General features: G+C 48.9%; 2 protein-coding genes and 1 long non-coding RNA gene across 8 annotated transcripts in view; 2 read left to right on the top strand and 1 right to left on the bottom strand.

Moving 5' to 3' along the window:
- Window positions 1-6533: 6533 nt before the first annotated feature.
- Window positions 6534-21596, bottom strand: part of NFYC (nuclear transcription factor Y subunit gamma) — a 40526-nt gene continuing 25463 nt past the window's right edge. For 2 of the 5 annotated variants that reach the window (XM_053998712.1, XM_053998711.1), the window contains exons 5-10: window positions 20635-20730; window positions 14424-14600; window positions 13163-13321; window positions 9929-10036; window positions 7954-8013; window positions 6534-7358 (exon numbers count right to left, since the gene is read on the bottom strand). In XM_053998712.1, the coding sequence (XP_053854687.1) occupies window positions 7239-7358; window positions 7954-8013; window positions 9929-10036; window positions 13163-13321; window positions 14424-14600; window positions 20635-20730 (720 nt within the window). In that variant the 3' untranslated portion in view covers window positions 6534-7238. The remainder of the gene's footprint in view (window positions 7359-7953; window positions 8014-9928; window positions 10037-13162; window positions 13322-14423; window positions 14601-20634; window positions 20731-21596) is intronic. The other 3 variants (XM_053998713.1, XM_053998715.1, XM_053998714.1) reach the window with 3 other exon arrangements.
- On the top strand, window positions 8442-9912 carry LOC128818923 (uncharacterized). 2 transcript variants are annotated; one of them, XM_053998717.1, is made up of 3 exons: window positions 8465-8691; window positions 8736-8870; window positions 9310-9912. In XM_053998717.1, exons 1-3 carry the CDS (start codon window positions 8465-8467, stop codon window positions 9857-9859), a joined length of 912 nt encoding a protein of 303 aa, XP_053854692.1. In that variant the 3' UTR covers window positions 9860-9912. The 2 variants fall into 2 exon arrangements, with proteins under 2 accessions (XP_053854691.1, XP_053854692.1); XM_053998716.1 differs by having other exon boundaries at window positions 8442-8870; window positions 9310-9911.
- Window positions 13474-14858, top strand: LOC128818924 (uncharacterized). Its single transcript, XR_008440599.1, has 3 exons — window positions 13474-13590; window positions 13811-13921; window positions 14778-14858. It is a non-coding gene; the product is annotated as an uncharacterized LOC128818924 (long non-coding RNA).

Here is a 21596-nt window from a genome sequence, read left to right as displayed (position 1 = left end):
CCTTTGGAGCAGCACATTCCCCTCGTTGGAGGTTTAGGTTTCACCTGGGATTGATTAAAACCTCGGGGCTGCGGAGGGGGCAGGGTTGAGGTGACCTGGAAAGGACTCGGTTGCTCAAGGGGCAGGTGGAAATTGGGTTATTCCTGGAGCTGGGGGTCACCACACGCCGTGGGCAGGTCCCATTCTCACCTTATCACCTGCCCAGACCCTGGGAATCTCCATCGATCTGGGAGCTGGGAGGTTTTGGGATGGAGCCAGGAAGTCTGAATCAACATGGCACCAACCCATCCGTCAGATGGGTGGAGGTTTTGGGAAGGCATGCCAGGATTTCTTGATTTTACCCCACACCTGCCCGGCTTTGGGGGTCCCACAGAGCCACTTGTGTCCCCAGCACTGATGAGACTTGCAAGAGGATTCCAGAGGCCGGGAATGGCGGGGGGGAGGCCTCTGTGCTTGGAGCCTGCTGCCCTCTCGGGATTGCAGCTCGAGTTCCTGGCACGGACCGGCGGCCAGGATTTGCATCCACAGGATTTCCAGTAAGTTTTGCAGGCTTGGAATGCAGCTGCAGGGCTGCGGGGCTGGGGACAGGGGCTGTGCGACCAGGGACAGCCGGGACCCCTCACCGGGACACAGGGACAGGGGCAAAGCCCCAGTTTGGCTCCCTGGGTGGGGGATACTGGGGGGACATCGTGGAGGGGAGGATTCATCCAACCCTTGCGAGCGGGGGAGCCTGACTGGAGTGACTGGGATGGGCAGAGCTGGGGACAGCGGCCTCGGGGGTCCCAGGGGTGGCATTGTCGCTGTGGGGGAAGCGCTGGTGACAGCGGTGACAGCGGCGCGGGGAGCGGGGAGGGCTGCGCAGCACCTGCTCCATCCAGCCGGAGGCTTGGCCTCATCCCAGGGCAATTAACTCCTGGCACCGGTCGCTGGGACAAGCCAGCGCCTGGGACAGCCCTGGGCTCCTGCGGGATGGGGAACCCCGGGCAGGGAGGGGGCTGGGGGCTGCTCTGCCCCAAAGCCGCCCCACAGCCCGGAGCTGTCCCTGAGCTGGGAGTGACCCCAGCGGCACCGCCCGGAGCTCGGGCACAGCCCCGGAGCTGCCCCGCGGGAGGAACGGGGAGCGGCCCCGCTCTGGTGCAGCGGGGAGCGGGACGGGGCAGGGGCTCCGGAGGCGAGGAAGGAAGGATGGATGAGGACGCCGAGAGCTCCCGGGCTCGCCAGCGCTGGGACAGTTCCCGGCCAAACCCCTCCAGTCGTGCCAGGTGCTGCGGAGACGGAGCAGAGCGGAGAAGAGGCAGAGCTGATCCCCGAGGGAACGGGACTTTGGTGACTCAGAGCCCCGAACAGGAGCGCCTTTCCCTTCTCCAGTGTCCCTCGGGGGATCCTGGAGCCACAGCGGCAGCGTCACCTTCACCGCAGTGTTTTCCTTGGAAAAGGGTGGCCGGAGGTGGCAGCTTTGGGAGGGGACAGCAGCCCTGGAGGGGGACAGCAGTCCTGGAAGGGACAGCAGCCCTGGAGGGGGACAGAAGCCAAGGAAGGGGGACAGAAGCCCTGGAAGGGACAGAAGCCCTGGAAGGGACAGCTGTCCTGGAGGGGGACAGCAGCCCTGGAGGAGGACAGCAGCCCTGGAGGGGGACAGAAGCCCTGGAAGGGGGACAGCAGCCCTGGAGGGGGACAGAAGCCCTGGAAGGGGGACAGCAGCCCTGGAAGGGACAGCACCCCTGGAAGGGACAGAAGCCCTGGAAGGGGGACAGCAGTCCTGGAAGGGACAGCAGCCCTGGAAGGGGGACAGCAGCCCTGGAAGGGACAGCAGCCCTGGAAGGGGGACAGCAGTCCTGGAAGGGACAGCAGCCCTGGAGGGGGACAGCAGCCCTGGAAGGGACAGAAGCCCTGGAAGGGACAGCAGCCCTGGAAGGGACAGCAGCCCTGGAAGGGACAGAAGCCCTGGAAGGGACAGCAGCCCTGGAAGGGGGACAGCAGTCCTGGAAGGGACAGCAGCCCTGGAGGGGGACAGAAGCCCTGGAAGGGACAGAAGCCCTGGAAGGGACAGCTGTCTGCAGCCAAGCCCGCAGCAAACCGAGCGTGGCACTGCCCGAGTGCCAGTGCCGGTGCTGAGCTCATCACCCCGAGGAGAAACAGGATCTCGAACCGCTCCTTGGCAGGGAAGCGCTGCCTCCTCCTCTTCCTCCGCCTCCTCTTCCTCCTCCTCCTCCCCAGCTTCATCCCGGGTCCCTGGGGGTGTGACCAGCTCTGCTCCTGTCGCACTTGGCCTGTAGCGTGGTGGCACTCGCTGCGTCACACACACAGAATGGCCGATGTCCCTCCCGCGGGTGCCACCGCTCGTCCGGCCGCTGGAGGGACGATTGTTTGCCTCTGTGTCATCTCACGCCACCCAATTTGTCACCGCGGTCCCCTCGGCAGATCAAAGGAAGCCGTGAGTCCTTGCAGGGAAGGTCTGGCTCCTGTCAATGCCCGGGGTTCCAGTCCCTGTGACAAACGATGCTGGCTGTCCCCAAAGCACCCATTGTGTCCCAGTGCCCTCTCGGAGGGCAAGGCAAAGCTTTACCTCTGCTATCACCTAAATAAAAAATAACTTTTGCCCCATCAGGGTTTATTTCAACATTAAAATCCACATCTTGTATATGCTAATGAGGTTAATTAAATCACATTCATGATCATTACTCAGCTCTCTGCCCAGATCTGTGTCCGAGGAGAAGATTCCATTCTGAAGCTGCTTCTGTGCCTTCAATAAACCCTATTTTTGTGCATTTGATCAAGAAGGTTTTTATTGAACGTGACCACATTTCTCCTGCCCAACTCGACACAATCAGGCATTAAAATAATCAGCCTGGCCACCCCCAGCCCCTCCGATCTCTCAGAACTCAACAGGGTTTATTTCCAGCCAAATTTCATTCACTTCATGCAACAGCTGGAAACTCCCTCGGGGAGCAGCATCTCCCTCCCGTTTTCTGTCCTTTAAGCGATTTATTCCCATTCAAATTTAACCAATTTTCCAGCAAACCCGACTGCTGTGGGTAAAGAGCTTTTCCTCAGCAGCCAGGGGCTGATAAAGGCGAGCAGCGCCCGTTCTGCTCTCCAGCTCTTCCTTCCAGGTCTCTCTCCATCCCCACAAGCGGATTCCCAGCTCTCCAAACCCAAGGGATGCTTTTCCAGAGGTGTTTGGGGGGGCACAGGAGGTCACTCATCTCCTCTGGCTGCGGGGAGGGCGGTGGGGCAGCCCCTGTTGGGGTGGGAGATCCAAACCCCCATCCCGGCTCTCCCATCCCGCTCCAGCCCGGAGCAGGACAGGGATGAGGCTGCCGGGAGAAGGGATCTACAAGACCCCAAATCCAGGGAAAGGACCTCCGAGCCCCAGATTCCAGGGAAAGGGATCTCCAAACCCCCATCCTGGCTCTTCCATCCCGCTCCAGCCCTTCCCGTGGCAGCCTGGAGCAGGACAGGGATGCAGCTGCCGGGAGAAGGGACCTCCGAGCCCCCAAATCCAGAAAAAGGGACTTCCAAGCTCACAATTCCAGGGAAAGGGATTTCCGAGGTCGCAAATTCCAGGGAAAGGGATCTCCTAGCCCCCATGCCGGCTCTCCCATCCCACTCCAGCCCTTCCCGCGGCAGCTTGGGAAAAGAGACAGGGATGCAGCTGCTGGGAGAAGGGACCTCCGAGACCCCAAATTCTAGGGAATTTGAGCCCCCGATTCTAGGGAAAGGGACCCTCAAGCCCCCAATTCCAGGGAAAGGGACCTCCAAGTTCCAAGGAAAGGAGGGACCTCTGAGCGCCCAATTCCAGGGGAGGCACCTCCGTGTCCCCATCCCGGTTGTCCCGTCCCGGCTGTCCCATCCCGGCTGTCCCATCCTGGCTGTCCCATCCCGGCTGTCCCATCCCGGCTGTCCCTTCCCGGCTGTCCCATCCCGGTTGTCCCTTCCCGGCTGTCCCATCCTGGCTGTCCCTTCCCGGCTGTCCCATCCCGGTTGTCCCTTCCCGGTTGTCCCTTCCCGGTTGTCCCTTCCCGGCTGTCCCGTCCTGGCTGTCCCTTCCCGGCTGTCCCATCCCGGTTGTCCCATCCCGGTTGTCCCATCCCGGTTGTCCCTTCCCGGTTGTCCCATCCCGGTTGTCCCATCCCGGCTGTCCCATCCTGGCTGTCCCTTCCCGTTGTCCCTTCCCGGCTGTCCCATCCCGGCTGTCCCATCCCGGTTGTCCCTTCCCGGCTGTCCCATCCCGGCTGTCCCTTGCCGGTTGTCCCATCCCGGCTGTCCCATCCTGGCTGTCCCATCCCGGCTGTCCCATCCTGGTTGTCCCTTCCCGGCTGTCCCTTCCCGGTTTTCCCATCCTGGCTGTCCCATCCCGGTTGTCCCTTCCCGGCTGTCCCGTCCCGGCTGTCCCATCCCGGTTGTCCCTTCCCGGTTGTCCCATCCCGGCTGTCCCGTCCTGGCTGTCCCATCCCGGTTGTCCCTTCCCGGTTTTCCCATCCTGGCTGTCCCATCCCGGTTGTCCCATCCCGGCTGTCCCATCCCGGCTGTCCTATCCTGGCTGTCCCGTCCCGGCTGTCCCTTCCCGGCTGTCCCATCCCGGTTGTCCCATCCCGGTTGTCCCATCCCGGCTGTCTCATCCCGGCTGTCCCGTCCCGGTTGTCCCTTCCCGGCTGTCTCATCCCGGCTGTCCCGTCCCGGTTGTCCCATCCCGGTTGTCCCATCCCGGTTGTCCCGTCCCGGTTGTCCCATCCTGGCTGTCCCTTCCCGGTTTTCCCATCCCGGCTGTCCCATCCCGGCTGTCCCATCCCGGCTGTCCCATCCCGGCTGTCCCGTCCCGCTCCAGCCCTTCCCACGGGGGCCCTCTCGTGGCCGATGCCACGCTCGGAGCTTTCCCGAAAAATCCTTTTCCACCCCAATTCCATCTTTTCCCAGCCCAGGAGATGCTGCTCCAGCCTGGCACATCCCGGCTCTGCCCCGTGCACACCAGCGATGCTCCGGGAGCTGCATCCCTCCCTCCCTCCCTCCCGCTGCTCCCGGGAATCTGGGGGGTTGGGAAAACCTCGGGAATGAGGAAAATGGATATTTACAAAGCCCGGGAGAGCCAAAGGCTGAGGCAGAGCTTTGCTTCCCTTCCCGCTGGGTCTAGTGCCAGGGTAAGGGGGCACCTGGGACAAGGGGACACCTGGGATAAGGGGGAAAACTGTGGCACAAGGAGGCACCTGAGCCAGGTAAAGAGGGCACCTGTGCTGGGACAACTGTGCCAGGAAAAAGGGTCACTTGTGCCAGGGACACCTGTGCCAGGTAAAGGGGACACTTGTGCCAGGGACACCTGTGCCAGGTAAAGGGGACACTTGTGCCAGGGACACCTGTGCCAGGTAAAGAGGGCACCTGTGCTGGGACAACTGTGCCAGGAAAAAGGGGTCACTTGTGCCAGGGACACCTGTGCCAGGTAAAGGGGACACTTGTGCCAGGGACACCTGTGCCAGGTAAAGAGGGCACCTGTGCTGGGACAACTGTGCCAGGTAAAGGGGGCACTTGTGCCAGGGACACCTGTGCCAGGTAAAGGGGCACTTGTGCCAGGGACACCTGTGCCAGGTAAAGGGGGCACCTGTGCTGGGACAACTGTGCCAGGTAAAGGGGGCACCTGTGCTGGGACAACTGTGCCAGGTAAAGGGGCACTTGTGCCAGGGACACCTGTGCCAGGTAAAGAGGGCACCTGTGCTGGGACAACTGTGCCAGGTAAAGGGGCACTTGTGCCAGGGACACCTGTGCCAGGTAAAGAGGGCACCTGTGCTGGGACAACTGTGCCAGGTAAAGGGGCACTTGTGCCAGGGACACCTGTGCCAGGTAAAGAGGGCACCTGTGCTGGGACAACTGTGCCAGGTAAAGGGGACACTTGTGCCAGGGACACCTGTGCCAGGTAAAGGGGCACTTGTGCCAGGGACACCTGTGCCAGGTAAAGAGGGCACCTGTGCTGGGACAACTGTGCCAGGTAAAGGGGCACTTGTGCCAGGGACACCTGTGCCAGGTAAAGAGGGCACCTGTGCTGGGACAACTGTGCCAGGTAAAGGGGCACTTGTGCCAGGGACACCTGTGCCAGGTAAAGGGGACACTTGTGCCAGGGACACCTGAGCCAGGTAAAGAGGGCACCTGTGCTGGGACAACTGTGCCAGGTAAAGGGGGCACCTGTGCTGGGACAACTGTGCCAGGTAAAGAGGGCACCTGTGCTGGGACAACTGTGCCAGGTAAAGGGGCACTTGTGCCAGGGACACCTGTGCCAGGTGAAGGGGGCACTTGTGCCAGGGACACCTGTGCCAGGTAAAGGGGGCACTTCTTTCCAGGCAAGGAAGGGGGACAACTGTGCCAGGTAAAAGGGGGAGCGACTGTGCCAAATTTCACGTATTTATCCCCAAACCCCTCACGTCACCTGAGCTCTCAGCCAAGCCCTTGTCCAGGCATCCTGTGGCTGATTTCCCTGCTCCAGGTGTGACATTTCCAGGGATTCAGGCTGCTCCTGGCCCTGGAGCTCACGGACAGCACACACAGGATCTGACAAAAGCAAATTTATTTCCTTTTATGAAGCTTATATTACATGCATGGACCAAAGCCAGGACAACAGGTAACAGCAGGGCTGGGGTTTTGTCCAGATTCCATCAGTTTTTCTGGAATCCAGAGGCCAAATTCAAGGATTTTTTGCTCTTAGAAAATACAATCATAATACAAGGAATGTTTTTTTTTTTTTTTTTCACTTCAATTCCTCCTCCTCCTCCTGTTCCCTGCATACAGCAAATGCTCCAAAAAAGGAGGCAGGAGGGAAAAATCTAAACCACACACACTCCCCCCCCCCAAAAATTCCCTAAAACCCACTGAGATGGGAGGACCAAACCTATCTCTATCCAGAGGAAAAAAAAAAAATACAAACAGAACAGCAGGAATAGAGCTCTGACAGGAGCAGTACCCTCAGGATTTTCCTAGAAATAAAAACATTTCCCACATTTGTTCAATGAGATGCTCCAAATCCCTCTGGATCGCTTCTCTTGGGGTTTGGAAAAGCAGCTGGATACACAAAGATTGGTTTGGAAAAGAAAAATATTGCATTCTTGGCAGAGTCTGCTGGATATTCTGGATATTCCCGTAGCCAGCAGAGCGAGGTGGAGATGGCAGAGCCTGGCACAGGCTCACTCTCAGGTGTGTTGCTGGGCCCAGGTGGGTCTGGCAGAGGTGCTCAGGGCTGGGTTTGGATCGATCCCTGCTCAGTCCCCTGTCACCTGCGTGGCCTGGGCGTCCGAGCTCTGGTTGGTGGACTGGATGAACATGGGCTGGGTGATGTCCTGGCCTGCAGGCATTGTCACCTGCTGGATCTGGTACAGCTGCTGCACACACAGAAGGTGACAAAGGAACCTCTGTCAGTGCTCACCACATCCAGAACCTCCCCCAGATTCGGTCCCTCTGAGGAACCCCAAAAATCCCAAACCCACCACGAGCTGCCAGCAAATCTGCTGCTCATTCCCACCAAAGTCCTTCTGGGAATTCCTGATGCCCAAGCTCACATCAGGGCCCTTCTGCCCATGGATTTCCCAGAGCAGCTGTGGCTGCCCCTGGATCCCTGGGAAGTTCCAAAGCCAGGCTGGACAGGGCTTGGAGCATCCTGGGATAGTGGAAGGTGTCCCTCAGCTGGTTGGAAGTGGATGAGCTTTAAGGTGCTTCCAACCCAAACCACTCCATGATTTATGATACCTATGGGACATCCAGATGTTAAAACCTTTATTCCTGAATTAGGAATTTAGGATTTCATCTGGAGTGCCAGGGACTGGATTAATTCAGAGCAAAGGCAGCAGAACTAAGAATCCACCTGAATTTAGACTGGCACAACATTCCCTTATCCTGCTGCAGGCCAGCAGTGTTTTAGCAGGAGGGACATGCAGATTTAGGACAGTCCCTGTGCCCCTTGTGCCCCCCAGTTCTTACCTGTCCATCTGTGAACTGGCTGAACTGCTGCTGCCCCTGCTGCACCTCTGTCTGCGTTATCTACAGAGATAAGAGCAGCTGATCACTGCCAGCCCTTCCCAGAGGGTCACAACCCCACCAACACCATCCTGCTGCTGCCTGGGGAGAGGATTTTAACCTCAGCCAACTTTTCCAGCGCCCCAACCGCGAGAGGAACGGCAGCCACGGACACCTCCAGACCAAACACCGCCTTCCAGACCAAAACCAGGTCCTTTCAGACCAAAACCAGGTCCTTCCAGACCAAAACCAGGTCCTTCCAGACCCCAAACCAGGTCCTTCCAGACCCCAAAACCAGGTCCTTCCAGACCCTAAACCATGTCCTTCCAGACCCCAAAACCATGTCCTTCCAGACCCTAAACCAGGTCCTTCCAGACCCCAAAACCAGGTCTTTCCAGACCCCAAACCATGTCCTTCCAGACCCCAAACCAGGTCCTTCCAGACCCTAAACCATGTCCTTCCAGACCCCAAAACCATGTCCTTCCAGACCCCAAACCATGTCCTTCCAGACCCCAAAACCATGTCCTTCCAGACCCCAAACCATGTCCTTCCAGACCCCAAAACCATGTCCTTCCAGACCCCAAAACCATGTCCTTCCAGACCCCAAAACCAGGTCCTTCCAGACCCTAAACCATGTCCTTCCAGACCCCAAACCATGTCCTTCCAGACCCCAAACCAGGTCCTTCCAGACCCCAAAACCATGTCCTTCCAGACCCCAAACCAGGTCCTTCCAGACCCCAAACCAGGTCCTTCCAGACCCCAAAACCATGTCCTTCCAGACCCCAAACCAGGTCCTTCCAGACCCCAAACCAGGTCCTTCCAGACCCCATAACCATGTCCTTCCAGACCCCAAACCAGGTCCTTCCAGACCCCAAAACCATGTCCTTCCAGACCCCAAACCATGTCCTTCCAGACCCCAAACCAGGTCCTTCCAGACCCCAAAACCAGGTCCTTCCAGACCCCAAACCAGGTCCTTCCAGACCCTAAACCATGTCCTTCCAGACCCCAAACCAGGTCCTTCCAGACCCCAAACCATGTCCTTCCAGACCCTAAACCAGGTCCTTCCAGACCCCAAACCAGGTCCTTCCAGACCCCAAACCATGTCCTTCCAGACCCCAAACCAGGTCCTTCCAGACCCTAAACCATGTCCTTCCAGACCCCAAACCAGGTCCTTTCAGACCAAAACCATGTCCTTCCAGACCCCAAAACCAGGTCCTTCCAGACCCCAAACCAGGTCCTTTCAGACCAAAACCATGTCCTTCCAGACCCCAAACCAGGTCCTTCCAGACCAAAACCATGTCCTTCCAGACCCCAAACCAGGTCCTTCCAGACCCCAAACCAGGTCCTTCCAGACCCCAAAACCAGGTCCTTCCAGACCCCAAAACCATGTCCTTCCAGACCCCAAAACCATGTCCTTCCAGACCCCAAACCAGGTCCTTCCAGACCCCAAAACCAGGTCCTTCCAGACCCCAAAACCAGGTCCTTCCAGACCCCAAAACCATGTCCTCTCTGCCTCCCCCGAGGAGAACGTGGCCTCCGGGCCAGCGGGAAGGATCCCTCAGCCCCAACGCCGCTCCCGACGTTCTGCCTTTCCTGCCCAGCTCCTCCCTCACCCAGGCAAGAAGGAGAAGGAAAGAGAAGGTTGATGAGCCCAAAATGTTGCCTGCAAGCAGCTCAGAAGCAGCGGGGGCTTCACCCAGAGCCACACACACACACACACACACAAAAAAGCTTTGCATGCACCTCTCACGGACACCTAAAGGAGGTTTCCGCTACGCTCCTTCATTTTTTATTTTTATTAAAAAAAAAAAAAAACTCTGACAAACAGGAAGAAAAGAAAAGTAGGAATCCTAACCCAAGAGGTGGTTGAAATCCCCTGGAAGTCGCAGCTTCAGGAGCTAGGGAAGGAGCCTTGGAGGCAGCTCTGTGGAGTGCATACCTGCTGTGCATTGGTTGCAAGCGTCTGGATCTGCCCCTGGACTACCTGGGTGCCTGACACGGGTTGGGCTAAGCGGATATACTGCAGCTGGCCAGCATTCAACTGGACCTGGAGACAGGTGGAGGGGGCAGGGAAAGAAAATGAAACAGGTCACTCTGCACCCTCAACACACAGCAAAATTCCCTGCTCGATTCCACCGTGGAGATGGAGTTACGGGGGAGCTTTCTCCACGGAATTCCGAAGGGTTCCCAGCAGGAATCACCACAAGGGACCCTAAAGGCAAAACCCCAGGGCACAGAGCTCCAGGATATCCCTGAGGCACCACATTCCTCCTTTTTTTCCAGGCTGGGAAGGGTCAGTTAGTAGCTAAAGCATATTAATGGCTCAGTTTCTCAGAGATTTGGAAGCACTTTTGGTTACAAGGATTAAAGTTTTACTCCTTTGAGGCAGCATTTCACATCAACTGTTAGGAGCTGGCAGCACCAAATCATACCCTGCACCCCCCTAGCATATCCTGCACCCCTATCAATCATACCCTGCCAAAAAAATTAAGGAATAAAAAGGAATTTTCACCATAAATAAAGCCAGCAAAGATGGCAAACCCCAAAGATATTTTTGGAGGCTTTGAAGGCAGCTCTCTGCCAACACCTGTCAAGTCCCACCTGGCAGAAGCTCAGCTTTTTGGTGTCAGTGCTTCATGTGAGAGATTCAACCCCAAATTTATTCCCTAAATCCCTTAGTTTTGGGAGGTTGGATGCTTGGGAATGTGGGACACGAAGAAAATACAGGTAACACTGTTAATACACACCTGGGAGCAATAAAAATGTCACACTGCTGGGTTTTCCTTCTGTTATTTACCTTCACAACATTGAGATTCAGAGCTTTGAGGGTAATTTTATCAAAAAAAAAGAGTATTTTTTTCTTTTTAAGAAGGGGAAAGAACACACACAACACTCTAAAAACCTGCTGACTGAGAAAGAAGTGCCTGGAACGTGCTCCTGGCATTTCCACAAAAGCCACCAACTCCCTCATTTGTGTCTGAAAGCTCCAAAATGATTTCAAGAACAAATAAAACTCCCCCTGAGCAACAGAACTTCAATAAAGAATTGGTTTCTGCACTGAGATCTGCAGGGAGGTCAAGTTTTCCATGCTGGGGGATTAGGTTTTAATTCCATCATTAAATGATGGTGGAAGAGATTTGGGAAAAGTTCTTCCAGCAAGGAGAGGAAGCTCCAAAGAAACTGCCCAAAATGAGCTCTGGGTAAGACAAAGATTAAAATTTAACATAAAATTCAAACAATTATCACTTCATTGATGGATTCACTTCCAGTTTTTCTCTGTTAAAAATTCACTTTTCCACTGGAATAAAGAGCAACAGGGAGAGTTCACAGCAGCAGGAACATGTGGAAAACCAGGAATAAGATGCTCCCAACACTCCAGAGGCATTTCCAGTTTCAGGAGAGAGTTTCCAACTCCAAGACTCTTTGCTGGGTCCTCAGAGTGCACAGAGGTGTCAGAAGATGGCTCTGACTGTGCCAAGAGAGGAAATAAGGGAAAAAAAAATAAGAAAAGCAAAGCAGGAAGAGCAGAACAGAGCAAGGACTGGAATTTTGTGGGGCCAAATCCAAGTTTTTCTCCAAGTTTTATTTTATTTCGCTTGCTGGAAGCTCCTTCAGCATCAACCGTGGTTCTTCAACAGAAGAATCTTCCTGGTTGCAGCCAAACAGGATCTCTGCTGGAAGGGGGCTGGGAATTGGGATTATTCCATCCCACATTGCTGGTTTGCAGTCTTGGAGCTGGCAGGGATCCAGGTATTCCCAAAAAGATTCCACACTGCTCCTGAGGAGCAGCCACAGCTCCCTGTTCTCCCGCAATGCCAGGAAAGAGGGAGGAAAAAGCAAATTCTTGGTCAAAACCAGACCCTAAAACCCCTCCAGTCTGTCCAGAACCACAGGATCACTTCCCAAAGGATCCCCCTGGATTTTCTTCAGGAGGTTTTGGCCCTGAACAGCTCCTTTGTGAGGAATTCTTTCTCCCAAGAGATGTCCAAGCCCCTTTCTGTAGTTCCAGCATTCTCTGGAGACAGCTGGGACAAATCTGAGCTCTTCTGTTCTTGCTGAGGTTCCACGGGAGATCTCCTTCCACAATTCTTTGAGGAACAAGATTTTCACAAGGAAAAGAAGAGGAAAAAAAAGAAATGGAAAAGAAAAAAAAAAAGAAATGGACAAGAAAATGCGGAGAAGAAAAAGGGTTCCTTGTAGTAAAAAAAAAAAAAAAAAAAAAAAAGACAATTTGGGAATTTCTTCCTTCCTGATCAACACCTGAAGGCAGCAGGAATCAGCTGAAGACTCAAAAGATGAAAAGAGCTGGAAGAATCTGGCAGCTCCCCCAATCCAAACCCTTTCCAAGATGCTCTGACCACGAGCAGAGGGAAGCTCAGCAAGGCTGGAGGGGCAAAATCTGTGTGAAAGCTCCAATTTCACAGCAAAACTGAAATCCAAGTGAAACGTCTGGCCCTGGGTGACCTTTGGGTTCTGCAACACAGAACTGGCTGATTTTTATTTTTTTTTTCCTCTAACAGGTGTGATGTTTTCCAGCTGGAAACCAAAAGCCACAGCTTTGTTGTAATTCTAAGCTGATGTGACTTTTCTCACCTCTGTGTTTACTTAGACACATTTCAGAAAGTTTGGGTTATGCTGGGCACCCAAAATCCCATTTTTAAGTCTGATGTAAAAGTGAGGATGCACCTCCTGGTTCTGCAAAGCCATTCCTCCAAGCAGCTCCAAATATTTTGGAGAAATATTTCTTTTAACATCAAAGTTTATTAATAACTCCCAGATGGCAACTTTCCCACTCAGCCTGCCAGGCCACGACTTCAGATTGCAGAGGCACAACCAAGTAAAGGCAAAAGAAATGAATTCTCTTTTATTCAAACCAGGCTGTGGTGAAGAACTGAGGTTTAGCCAGGAAATATTTGATTTATTGCTTCCTAATCACAACTATTTCACTTAGGGGAAGGTGTTTGGGGTGGGCAACGAGTCTGGACTAAATGAGTTAAGATTTATTTCCCCCTTCATGTCACACTTGGTCGGTTTTCCTAAGTGCAGGAACCACACCACTCAATCCAAACTTCCTCTGCCAGTTAACAAAGCAAACAGAAACAAGCCTCATGCTCACAAATTTGCTCAGGGGAACTTTTTCCCTTTCCCACCTTTCCTCCTGGCCAAATCTTACCGGGATTTGCTGGATTTCTCCCGTGTTGGTGATGATTTGCTGCATCACTTGCATGGTTTGTCCTGTGCCGCTCTGACCCTGCTGGCTCTGGCCCTGGGGCTGGGCCTGCACGATCTGGACCTGCTGCCCCTCTCCCACCTGCATTGTCACAGGGGTGGTCTGCACAAAAAAAAACAGGGATGAGGATCCAGGAGGTGGAAAATCCATGAGATGTCAGGATTGGGGCGGACTGAGCCTGTCCTGCACCCAATGATCCTTGCTGGGGTTGGGGCAGGCCTGTCCTACACCCACGAATTGTGGGGATTAAATCACCACAGATGGAGCTCAGAGCCTGGGGAGGCACTTTCCTGAAGGATCCCACCCAGGAACAGAAGCAGGAACCACATTTGGCCCAGGAGAGCTGAGGTTGTCCCACAGAAATGTCCAAGGTAAGGCAGGACAAGGACTGGAACAACTTGGGACAGCAGAAGGTTCTCAATCATGGAAGAAGGTGAGATTTCACTTCCTTCCCTCTCAACTCATCCCATGGGTTAAATCCATGATTTCCATTGATGTTCCTGAGCAATCCATCCCTGTGGATGTCCCTCAGGCCTGGCTCACCTGGCCCTGCTGGCAGGGCTGTCCTAGACCCAGATTAAATCATCACAGATGGAGCTCAGAGCCTGGGGAGGCACTTTCCTGGAAGATCCCACCCAGGAAGAGAAGCAGGAACCACATTTGGCCCAGGAGAGCTGAGGTTGTCCCACAGAAATGTCCAAGGTAAGGCAGGACAAGGACTGGAACAACTTGGAAGGTTCTCGATCATGGAAGAGGGTGAGATTTCACTTCCTTCCCTCCCAACTCATCCCATGGGTTAAACCCATGACTTCCATTGATGTTTCTGAGCAATCCATCCCTGTGGATGTCCCTCAGGCCTGGCTCACCTGGCCCTGCTGGGGCTGGGGCAGGCCTGTCCTAGACCCAGATTAAATCACCACAGCTGGAGCTCAGAGCCTGGGGAGGCACTTTCCTGGAAGATCCCACCCAGGAAGAGAAGCAGGAACCACATTTGGCCCAGGAGAGCTGAGGTTGTCCCACAGAAATGTCCAAAGTAAGGCAGGACAAGGACTGGAACAATTGGGACAATGGAAGGTTCTCAGTCATGGAAGAAGGTGAGATTTAAGTTCCTTCCCTCCCAACTCACCCCATGGGTTAAACCCATGACTTCCATTGATGTTCCTGAGCAATCCATCCCTGTGGATGTCCCTCAGGCCTGGCTCACCTGGCCCTGCTGGGGCTGGGCGATGATGATCTGGCCCGGCTGGATGGTGGTGGTGGTGGCCGTGGTGGTCTGCTGGCCCTGCTGCTGGCCCTGCACCTGCACTGCTGCTGGCTGCTGGGCCAGGGTGAAGTAATACTGCACGGGCTCGGCCGGGGTGACGGCCTGGCGCACCTCCTCCTGCAGGGAAACACCGGGAAATTGGGATGGGAACGTGGCACCCGCCCGCCCCACAGCCACACATCCCCCCCCAAACACATCCTGTGGGAAAGGAGCTTCAACACCTCCCTCAGAACAGTTCAACCAAGTCAGTGTGAGCTGATAAAAGCTCCTTTGTTTGGCTCTTGTGGAAATCAGGAACTCAATAAAGAGTGGGTAATGTGGAGTCGCCGCTGAGGTGGAGTCACGGTGAGGAGGAGGAAATGAATGGAATTACCAAAGTTGAAAGCCATGGAACTTCCTCATGGGTGAATTCCAGCACTGGAGCAATTGCAAATGCCCCAGGAAAACTGACTTTCCTGAAGGATCCCACCCAGGAACAGGAGCAGGAACCACATTTGGCCCAGGAGAGCTGAGGTTGTCCCACAGAAATGTCAGACAGGGCCTCCTCTGTCACCCAACCCCTCTCCTGAGCTGTGTTCCCAACCCTCCACCGAACTCTGATGTCAATAAAAGTCATGGATTTGATGCTCGCTGTCGTGCCTGGAGTTATTTATTTAAATCCAGCTTTTCCAGGCTGACAACCATTCCCTGCTGTGGGAGGAGGGATATCTGAGCAGTGGGAAGAACCAGAGGCTCTGCTCTGCCTCCCTGGCAGCAGCAACGATGCTTTCTTTCATCTCAGGAGAGAAAAGCCCCTCATGATCAACAATATTCCAGGATTTTCACGGATTATGGGATGTAAATACTCCAGGATCAGAATTTCTGAGCTCCCCAGAGCAGTTGGGTGAGGGCAGATGCAGCTCCCAGACGTTCACTCCATGGCAGAAGGCGTAAACAATCCTCTCCCAGCCACCTCGAGTTCACAGCTGAGAGTGTAGGATGTTTACACGTGCTACAGCATGGGACATTCCCACTTCCAACAGCCTGCTGGAATCCCTGCTTTTCTGAGCCTTGCTCATGGATTCCCCTTCAGTTGATCCAGCTGGGCAGGAAAAGGAAAATTCACATTAAACAGGAGCATGTCTGGGTGAGCATCGGGCTGGAGTGAGGAGTTTGTTGGCTTAGAAGCTGTTTTTTTGGGGAGCAGAACAACTCAGGAGTTACTCCTGGGAGCTTTCCCAGAGTAAGAATCTCAAAGATTCAAGCTGGTTGTAAAAAAAAAAGACCAACTTTGAGCCTGGCTCTCAGGGCAAACATCATCACAACCACCACCAAACACAACATGTCCTTCTCCTGCAGCTCCCTGTTATTCCCATTCCTCTGAAGGAAGGAGTGATAAGAATTAAAATATATTTTCACCAGGGCAGGTTTGCAGTGAACCAGCAACCCACAAGTGCTGGGGCAGCTCTAAACCCAGTCCTTAGGTTATTTCTGGAGTGCTCCAATCCCCAATTCCAGCTGAATCCTAAAATAATGAAGACTGAGACCTCCTCTGAGCATCTGTTCCAGACTCAATCCCATTTGCCTGTTTTAAATCCAAATCTGCTTCCAGTCCCTCCTATCCCAGCATTTGCCATCTTTTATTTCCAAGCCACAGCTGGAGTTCCCAGAGTAGCACAACACCAGGATTTCATTCCCAGCTCCTCCAAGAACCCACACTGCCTTGTCAAATAAGAGATAAAATAAAGATTATAGGGAAAAAAAAAAAAATCCAGGAACAAGCAGCTGCTTTTCCACAGGATTTTCCCTGTAAATCCTTAACCTACATTCCTAGGGGGCATTTAGTTCTCCACACAACTTTTCCTGCTGGAAAAAGCATTCCTGGTGATCACAGATGGGTGAGGAACATCTGCCCAGCCTCATTTCCACCCAAAACTCCCCAGGATTTCCTGGCTGGGATGGATCAGCAGTTACCCCCAGGTGCTGTAACACACTCCTGAAGTGCTCCAGGAAAATTCCTCACATTCCAGAGCTTGGATGTTCTACAATCACAATGTCCTGATGTGGATCAAGCAAGGAGAAGACACAGGGAATGCTCTCCCCTCCCAAACATGGTGCATTGCTAAAAATAGAAAAGTACAGGAATGAGGCACCTCAAGAAAAAAAATGGATTTCCAATGCCAGAATGGAAATTTCAATTATTCCAACTGTAAAAGAAGTTAAAGAACAGCAGCTGTGGGGGCAGTTTTGTCTTTTAATTAACACCAAACCATGAGTTTGGGAGAAATCATGAGGATTTATGTTGATATTTCTATTTTATGGCATGCTGATTTTAACCTCAGGAGCAGCAGGATGGACTCTCTATATTGGGATATAGAAAAAGTGTTTTCCTTATTTTCTAAACCTTCTGGAAATCAGGATGGGAAGTTAAACCCAGCTCAGGGCACCATCCCAAAGGAAGAGGTGTGGATTCCCTGTTCCCTCCTTTCATTGTCACTCCAGGACACTTCCAGGCAAAAAAATCAAGGAGCAGCCTCCAAAATCCAGCTCCAAATGGGAATGCTGCTGTGTACACTCAGAGCAGACAGAAATTTCCACGCTAGCCAGGATTTAAAGTGGAATAAAGGAAAAAAAATCCAAGAGACAAACTTCCAAGGAGGATATTCCCCATTTTTTTGGAACAACTTGGATTTCTCCACACTGCAAACCTTCAGAAGTAGCAGAAAAAAGAGTTGTTTTAAGAATTATTTGAATTTTCCCTTTTTATTGCAGGAGCAAGGAGCACTCAGAGCAGACAGAAATTTCCATGCTAACCTGGATTTAGAGTGGAATAAGAAAAAAAAATTCCAAGACACAAACTTCCAAGCCAGGATATTCCCCATTTTTTTGGGACAACTTGGATTTGTCCACACTGCAAACCTTCTGAAGTAGCAGGAAAAGAAGAGTTTTAAGAATTATTTGAATTTTCTCTTTTTATTGCAGGAGCAAGGAGCACTCAGAGCAGACAGAAATTTCCACGCTAGCCAGGATTTAAAGTGGAATAAAGGAAATAAAAAAATCCAAGACACAAACTTCCAAGCCAAGATATTCCCCAAATTCCCCATTTTTTTGGGACAACTTGGATTTGTCCACACTGCAAACCTTCAGAATTAGCAGAGAAAAGAGTTGTTTTAGAGTGGAATAAGGGGAAGAAAAATCCAAGAGACAAACTTCCAAGCCAGGATATTCCCCATTTTTTTGGGACAACTCAGATTTCTCCACACTGCAAACCTTCAGAAGTAGCAGAAAAAAATTGTTTTAAGAATTAATTGAATTTTCCCTTTTTATTGCAGGAGCAAGGAGCACTCAGAGCAGACAGAAATTTCCACGCTAGCCAGGATTTAGAGTGGAATAAGAAAAAAAATCCAAGTCACAAACTTCCAAGCCAGGATATTCCCCATTTTTTTGGGACAACTTGGATTTCTCCACACTGCAAACCTTCAGAATTAGCAGAAAAACTGAGTTGTTTTAACAATTATTTGAATTTTTTCTTCTTATTGCAGGAGCAAGGAGCACTCAGAGCAGACAGAAATTTCCATGCTAACCTGGATTTAGAGTGGAATAAGGGGAAGAAAAATCCAAGACACAAACTTCCAATCCAAGATATTCCCCATTTTTTTGGGACAACTTGGATTTTCCACACTGCAAACCTTCTGAAGTAGCAGGAAAGGAAGAGTTTTAAGAATTATTTGAATTTTCTCTTTTTATTGCAGGAGCAAGGAGCACTCAGAGCAGACAGAATTTTCCACGCTAACCTGGATTTAGAGTGGAATAAGGGGAAGAAAAATCCAAGACACAAACTTCCAAGCCAAGATATTCCCCATTTTTTTGGGACAACTTGGATTTCTCCACACTGCAAACCTTCAGAATTAGCAGAAAAAAATGGTTTTAAGAATTATTTGAATTTTCTCTTTTTATTGCAGGAGCAAGGAGCAGAAAAAAATGGTTTTAAGAATTAATTGAATTTTCTCTTCTTATTGCAGGAGCAAGGAGCACTCAGAGCAGACAGAATTTTCCATGCTAACCTGGATTTAGAGTGGAATAAGGGGGAAAAAATCCAAGAGACAAACTTCCAAGCCAGGATATTCCCCATTTTTTTGGGACAACTCGGATTTCTCCACACTGCAAACCTTCAGAATTAGCAGGAAAAGAAGAGTTTTAAGAATTATTTGAATTTTCTCTTCTTATTGCAGGAGCAAGGAGCACTCAGAGCAGACAGAAATTTCCACGCTAGCCAGGATTTAGAATGGAATAAAGGAAAAAAAATCCAAGTCACAAATTTCCAAGCCAGGATATTCCCCATTTTTTTGGAACAACTTGGATTTGTCCACACTGCAAACCTTCAGAATTAGCAGAAAAACTGAGTTGTTTTAACAATTATTTGAATTTTCTCTTTTTATTGCAGGAGCAAGGAGCAGAAAAAAATGGTTTTAAGCATTATTTGAATTTTCTCTTTTTATTGCAGGAGCAGGGAGCAGAATTATAAAAAGAGGGGACCCAGAGTTTTTATCCAGCAGGAAAAGGGATGAGAATTCCCTGGAGCTCGCTGAGAGCAGCAGCCTGCTGCTGCAAACATCCGACTGAAAGCTCCTTCCAGAACCTTCCAGCTTCCAGTCAAGGATGTTTACAGAGGCCCTGGCTGCCCCGAGGGGCTTTTTGAACCCACAACTGATAAAATATCAATTTTTTTTTAAGTTAAATTTGTCCCACTGGCAGCGTTGGGGATCAGAAGTGTTCAGCAGTGGGTTGGGTTTGTTGGTGAGATTGGTGTGATCTCACTAAATCTTTATTTTTACAAAAAAAAAAACGGATTTTTTTTAGTTTTCTTTATGATTTTTGGGTTTATTTAAGAATTTAATCTTAAATTCTTAAATAAAGATTTTTTTTTTACAAAAAAAACCGGATTTTTTTTAGTTTTCTTTGTGATTTTTGGTTTTATTTAAGAATTTGGGTTTATTTAAGAATTTAATCTCCACTGAATCTTTATTTTTACAAAAAAAAACGGATTTTTTTTAGTTTTCTTTATGATTTTTGGGTTTTATTTAAGAATTTGGGTTTATTTAAGAATTTAATCTCCACTAAATCTTTATTTTTACAAAAAAAAACCGGGTTTTTTTTAGTTTTCTTTGTGATTTTTGGGTTTATTTAAGAATTTGGGTTTATTTAAGAATTTAATCTCCACTAAATCTTTATTTTTACAAAAAAAAACGGTTTTTTTTTTAGTTTTCTTTGTGATTTTTGGGTTTTATTTAAGAATTTAAGACGCTGAAATTGAAGGATTTAGAACCTTGAAATGAAAGAATTGAAAATTTTGAATTAAAGACTTTAAAAACCTGAAATTAGAGAATTTAAAAAACTTAATTTTAAGAATTTATAAACTTGAAATTAAAGAATTTAAAAACTGAAATTTAAGAATTTATAAACTTGAAACTAAAGAATTTAAAAACTTGAAATCAAAGAATTGAAAACCTTGAAATTTAAGAATTTAAAACCTTGAAATGAAAGAATTTAAAAACTTGAAATGAAAGAATTTAAAAAATTGAATTTTAAGAATTTATAAACTTGAAATTAAAGAATTAAAAAAACTGAAATTTAAGAATTTATAAAACTGAATTTTAAGAATTTATAAACGTGAAATTAAAGAATTCAAAAACTTCAAATCTAAGAATTTAAAAACTTGAAATTAAAGAATTTAAAAAACTGAATTTTAAGAATTTAAAAAACTAAAATTTAAGAATTGAAAAACGTGAAATTTAAGAATGTAAAAACTTGAAAGAATTTAAAAACCTGGAATTTAAGAATTAAAAAACTGAAATTTAAGAATTTAAAAAACTGAATTTTAAGAATGTAAAAACATGAAATTAAAGAATTGAAAAACGTGAAATTAAAGAATTTAAAACCTTGAAATTAAAGAATTTAAAACCTTGAAATTTAAGAATTTAAACCTTGAAATTAAAGAATTTAAAAACGTGAAATTTAAGCATTTAAAACCTTGAAATTTAAGAATTTCAGAACGTGAAACCCACAGGAAATAAAGAACAAACCTGACGTTTAAATCCGCGTTTCTGGAGCGCCTCTGTTCCCATCCGAGGCTGAGAAAAGGAGGAAAAAAATCGGAATTTTGGGCGCTCACCTGCCTTTTTGGAGGCTTCAGCTCATCCCTGGGGACGATGTCGATGAGGAAATCGAACTGATCGAACTTGGTGATGGCCATGGCGATGTCATTCCTCTGCAAGAGCAGAAAAAAAATAAAAATATCATTCCTCAGCCCCAGGAATAGCAAAGAAATGGAATTTTGGGGGGTTTAAAGTGAAGGGAAAAAAAAGAGGGAATGGTTCTTGTAAATGGCAGGTGGAAATTGGAGTTTGTGCTGAGGGAAGTTGTCAATATGGGCAATAAAAAAGGGGTTTTAGGAATTTTTTAGGAATTTTTTAGGAATTTAGTAATTTTTAGTAATTGAGTAATTTTTTAGTAATTTTTTAGTAATTTAGTAATTTAATAATTTTTTAGTAATTTAGTAATTTAGTGATTTTTTAGTAATTTAGTAATTTTTTAGTAATTTTTTAGTAATTTTTTAGTAATTTTTTAGTAATTTAGTAATTTAGCAATTTTTTAGTAATTCAGTAATTTAGTAATTTTTAGTAAGTTAGTAATTTTTTAGTAAATTTTTAGTAATTTTTTAGTAATTTAGTAATTTAGTAATTTAGTAATTTTTAGTAATTTAGTAATTTTTTAGTAATTTTTTATTAATTTTTTAGTAATTTAGTAATTTAGTAATTTAGTAGTTTTTAGTAATTTAGTAATTTAGTAAGTTTTAGTAATTTAGTAATTTTTTAGCAATTTTTTACTAATTTAGTAATCTTTTAGTAATTTAGTAATTTTTTAGTAATTTTTAGTAATTTAGTAATTTAGTAATTTTTAGAAATTTAGTAATTTTTTAGTAATTTTTTAGTAATTTTTTAGTAATTTAGTAATTTAGTTAGTAATTTTTTAGTAATTTAGTAATTTTTAGTAATTTTTTAGTAATTTAGTAATTTTTTAGTAATTTAGTAATTTAGTAATTTTTAGTAATTTTTAGTAATTTTTTAGTAATTT

This window comes from Vidua macroura, chromosome 25, assembly GCF_024509145.1.
Source record: "Vidua macroura isolate BioBank_ID:100142 chromosome 25, ASM2450914v1, whole genome shotgun sequence".
NCBI classification, from domain to species: Eukaryota; Metazoa; Chordata; class Aves; order Passeriformes; family Viduidae; genus Vidua; species Vidua macroura.
This window is presented reverse-complemented; position numbering and strand designations above follow the sequence as displayed.